Consider the following 4,640-nt stretch of genomic DNA (forward strand, 5'->3'; position numbering starts at 1 on the left):
TGAAATAAATAAAATGATATAAATTGAGTTAAACTTAAGGTAGACGATGAAGATGACAACACCACACCAAGTTGTAAAATAAAATAAATGTGACTCTCATTTAGTCGATTAAGTTCATAATGAAATAATAAAGATTACGAAAAATGCAAGAAACTTACATGTTTTCAAGATATAACATTGGAAGAATGGAAAACAACATTGAAAAAACCTAAAAGAAAAAACAAATTGAAACTAAATCAATGAAATGTAAAAGGAGAAAAAAAGCTTCATTGTACCACATTAGAAGAAAAGATTGTCATTTGGTCAACTAAGTTCATAATAAATTAATCAAAATTAAAAAAAAAGCAAGAAACTTACATTGGTTGAAGATTAAATTGTCAAAAAAAATGAAAGCAAACATCATAAAATTGTTCAAAAAAAATAATGAAACACAATTAGAGAAATAACCAAGAAGATGACTTTAACGGTTTATGTAGAAAAAATATTTTTGAAACGAAATAGAAGTTATGAACATATCATAACAATATTGCTAATCAATAGCAAAGAACAAAAACATGCATAAATTACAAAAGTAAAATAAAATGTGTAACTTTCATCTATTGAATAAGTGATAACAAAATACATATTGCGAATAAAGACTAAATCTTACAGGAGTGGGGATGAAGAATGAGAAAAAATAGGATCGTTTGGGAAGAACCGTAGCATGAGAATAAAATCTGAAGAAGAAATGATGGCGAAATCAGAACAAATAAATCAAAAGGGATAAGTAAGGCGAAGAAAGAAGGGCACTTACCGGATGGAAGATGATGATGAAGTAAAACTCAATGCCTGAGAATGAAAAGTGATTAAGAAGAAGTGACCGGTGGAGAGGAAAAAGATGCAAAAGAAAATTTTCTAACCTGATGGAAGATATTCTTGTGCTGAAATGATGATGTTAGAGAATCCAAATTAGAGAGATTTCCTGCACATGAATGGAGATGTTGAATATCAAAATGAGAGAGATGAAAATAAGTTGAAAGAGGAATGAAAAGATGTTTTATACATGGGAGAAGAAGGAAGAGACTCTTGGTGATTTTGTAACCATAATCCATGATCATGAGTTACAAAAGCAACAAATAAAACGGCCAAGAATATGAAAAGGTTGTACAAAGAATCTCATAAGAAAATGATCAACGGTTAGGATAAGAAGAAATGAATGGTCAAGATTGATTTTATATTGAATTACTCACAAATTTACCTATTTGACCATGGAAAGTTTTCCACCCATATGCATTAAAATATTAAATTACAATTTTACCATCAAGGTTGCAAAAACTCTCCCTTTATATAGTTTATAGATAGATGAGCTTTTCCTAGTAAGATTTTAATGAAGCACACACTCTATTTACAAGAGCCTGGGTGAGGTCTTCTTGGTGGTCCTTTTCTACATGTGAGTTTGCTCACATGTACCATTCTATCAATAATATATATTCTTTTTGCTGTAAAAAAATAGAGGTCTTTGGCTCGAGTTCTTGTAAATGCAGTTGTCGTAGATACTTAGTAGGGAGAGTTTTGCTTTCCTTATAGGTTCTAACTGGCTCGAACATAATTACTTCAATAGAGAATACTTGTGATTTCAAAAATTTGTGATTGAAATGAAATAGATCACTTCCAGCTAGATTGTCTGCAGACTCTCTCTTGTGAAATCTCAACCATTTTATTTTTTATTTTTAAAGGCTATGATTGTGACATGAGAAATTAATTAATTAATAAATTTAGAAATTAATGGTGATGAGTTGTTTTGTGAACTGGAAAGGAAGAAGGGATGATTCAAATCCAATCAAATGAAATGATTCAGTGTATATGTGGTGGGGCCCTTAGATGAGAGGAGAACATTTTGGCATTTGCTGTATACGGTGATTATGCTCTCAGTATTTGCTAGGATGCAGAGTAACGGCTTAGTTCATGATTATATTTTGGGGTGTTCTTGCCAACTTTCATCATTTCTATTTTCTTTTTCTTTTTATATTCTCATATGAAACTTCAACTAAACTCTGCCTCCTCTGTATAAACGCATCATTCTCCTATCTAAATTCCTCAAACTCTCACTCTCATACACACACTCTCTCTCTATTGTGGTCATGGCTTTAAAAGGCCACAGTCTGAATTTGGGGTTTTTCGGGGAAAACCAGTCATGGGGTACTCTTCCCACTTTTGATAACACAGGTGAGAGTATAGAGAAGTTAGATAAGAAGTCACAAAACAAGAAGGAAAAAGGGAATGAAGAAGAAGCTCTTCTGTATAAGAAGCGAAATCGAGGTGGTACAATGGAGAAGAATGTTGTTGTTGATGGTGAAGGGAAAGATGATCATGAAGTGCATATATGGATTGAGAGAGAAAAGAGAAAGAAAATGAGGAACATGTTTGGTACCCTTCATTCTTTTCTTCCTCAACTTCCCTCTAAGGTAAAAGAATTCAGGTCATTCTTCTAGTTTCAAGTGTAAAAGTATTTATTTTGATGAACATTTTCTCTCATTGATTAATTTTGACCCATTCTATGTATATCTTTTCTTTGGCTTTATTTTGATCGTTTGTAAAAGGAGCATTCCTTCGTTGTCTTAAGATGAAGTTTATGCATGTCATACCTATCAAGATCTCCAGGTTTTTAAAATATTTTTTTAACCTTAGACAGAAAGGACACATCTAAGATTTTTTTGAAAATATCTTTATCTTTGCATGTGCTTTTTCCTTATTCTTATCAGGTTCGGAAAAAAACATAAAAAACAATTTTATTTTATTTTATTTTAAATCCTTGTGCAGAAATGGAAGATCATACATCGTTAAGGTATAGATCGATTTTTAAAATTTTATCACACATCCTAATTGTTCCCTACAAGTTTTCATATTTTGAACACTCTGCACAATTTTTTCATTCTCAAACTATCAAATACATCTTTCTATATATAAGTAACTAGAAAATCATTTAACCATTCATCTCCCAAACAATTCGTATCCGGTTCTTGATGATATTCACAGCAGAGAAAGCTCTTTAAACTATTGCGGTTGCTACAGATAGTATCAAAGCTAACTCTATAAGAAAATATATCATTGAATACACAATATGCTTCCTAGTCTCCACAAGCTTTATAGCAAGATCACTAATTTCACCCAATCCTAAAAGTGCACACTCAGAGCATATATCCATGAAGTAATTTTCGAGCTGATTATCTAGTGCCAAACGTTCCACTGGGGAAAATCTGGAGGATAAAAATGAGGCCAACAAATCAATTTTTCCTTATCAAATGGAGCAATTAAGCAAACGAGTCTCTTGGACTTAAGCATGCTACACAAAGAAGCAAATCAGTATTCACTTCTGGTAAAACAGTTATTCAACTCTTGAACTTGCCGATCAATCACTTGATAAAATAATTTAACTTAAAAATAATGTAAATTAGAAACTTTGTTGGTAAATCCGCAAGTGTACGGAATCCACCCGGTTTTAAATATCGAACCACAGGGATTGTGAGTGACTAAATTTAGCTTAAGCCTTGAGTATGAAGGTTTGTATTATTGAATAAGAGATATGTTGAAGTAGTACTTAGGAAAAAGGAAAATAAAAACACAATTTAGAAAAGAACATGCTTTGGGTTCTTGTTCAACTAGTCAATTCAAGTACATCATTCTAAGCACATATTCTCATGGATCTCTCCTTGATGATATAGCCTAGTTACTCACTTATTGATTCCTCACATAAGCAATTCTCTCATACTAAAAGCTAAGCCCATTTCCTTGTGTACTTAGTCATTTATATGAGGTTTTAGATCATGCAATTTCAGGCCATCAAACCCCAACCCTTCCTCTATTCCTAGTAGCAAGTATAGAAGGGGTAATCCCAAATCGGTTCCCTAATCTATAACTAACTTCCGTTCTGATTATAGAATAGTATAAAGCAAGCATGCATACAAGCTTAGATTGAAATTCAGAAAATGAGAATTCAAGGGAAGAAGAAGAACATGTGGGAAAGAACTTAAGATTATAACTCAAATATAAAAAGTCTTACAAAGAAATCCAAAGCAAAAGAAGAGAGATTAGCCATGCTTGGCTAAGAACCTGAATTACTAGCTTGGAAGCCCTCTCACACTCCCCTAGATGCTCCTCTACCTCTGAGTTTATGTAAAAATGAAAGTAGTATCCAAGATTCCAAAAGAAAATGACTAAAATCCTATTTATAGGCAAAAATCACGAGTTTGGGCTGTTCCGGGCGCTCATGCGCCAATTCAGAGTGCCTAAGCGCCAATTCCATGCTGAAACTGAGCCTTTGGAAGGTAATTGGCGCCTAGGCGCCAATTCAGAGCGCCTGAGCGCCAATTCCAGAGCGCCTGAGCGCCAATTCAGAGCGCCTAGGCGCCAATTCCAATTTCTGGAACAGGGCAATTGGCGCCTAGGCGCCAATGGAGCATGCCTAGGCGCTCAGACTCGCTGGAAAGTCCCTTGATCTTCATTTTAACTCCTCTTTATGCCTCTTTAAGCCTCCCTTCAATTCACCAAGCTTCTTGACCTTCCTTCTTCTTCTTCAGTTTCAGACCTGATTACTCTCATCAAAGCTCAAGGAAAACTATCAAGAATACCAACCATTTAATTGCACAAGGGACTCAAAACTA

The 4,640-nt window shown here is 33.9% G+C and overlaps 1 protein-coding gene across 1 annotated transcript; it reads left to right on the plus strand.

Annotated features, from left to right (window-relative positions):
• The first annotated feature begins 1,965 nt into the window (after window positions 1-1,965).
• On the plus strand, window positions 1,966-2,633 carry LOC130714535 (transcription factor bHLH95-like). The gene has a single exon (XM_057564443.1). It carries the CDS (start codon window positions 2,121-2,123, stop codon window positions 2,469-2,471), a length of 351 nt encoding a protein of 116 aa, XP_057420426.1. The 5' UTR covers window positions 1,966-2,120; the 3' UTR covers window positions 2,472-2,633.
• Window positions 2,634-4,640: the final 2,007 nt, after the last annotated feature.

Source organism: Lotus japonicus, chromosome 4, assembly GCF_012489685.1.
Source record: "Lotus japonicus ecotype B-129 chromosome 4, LjGifu_v1.2".
Lineage (NCBI taxonomy): Eukaryota > Viridiplantae > Streptophyta > Magnoliopsida > Fabales > Fabaceae > Lotus > Lotus japonicus.

Coding starts and splice junctions, on each gene's coding strand:
- LOC130714535 (XM_057564443.1), top strand. CDS start 2,121: ATGGCTTTAAAAGGCCACAGTCTGAATTTGGGGTTTTTCGGGGAAAAC.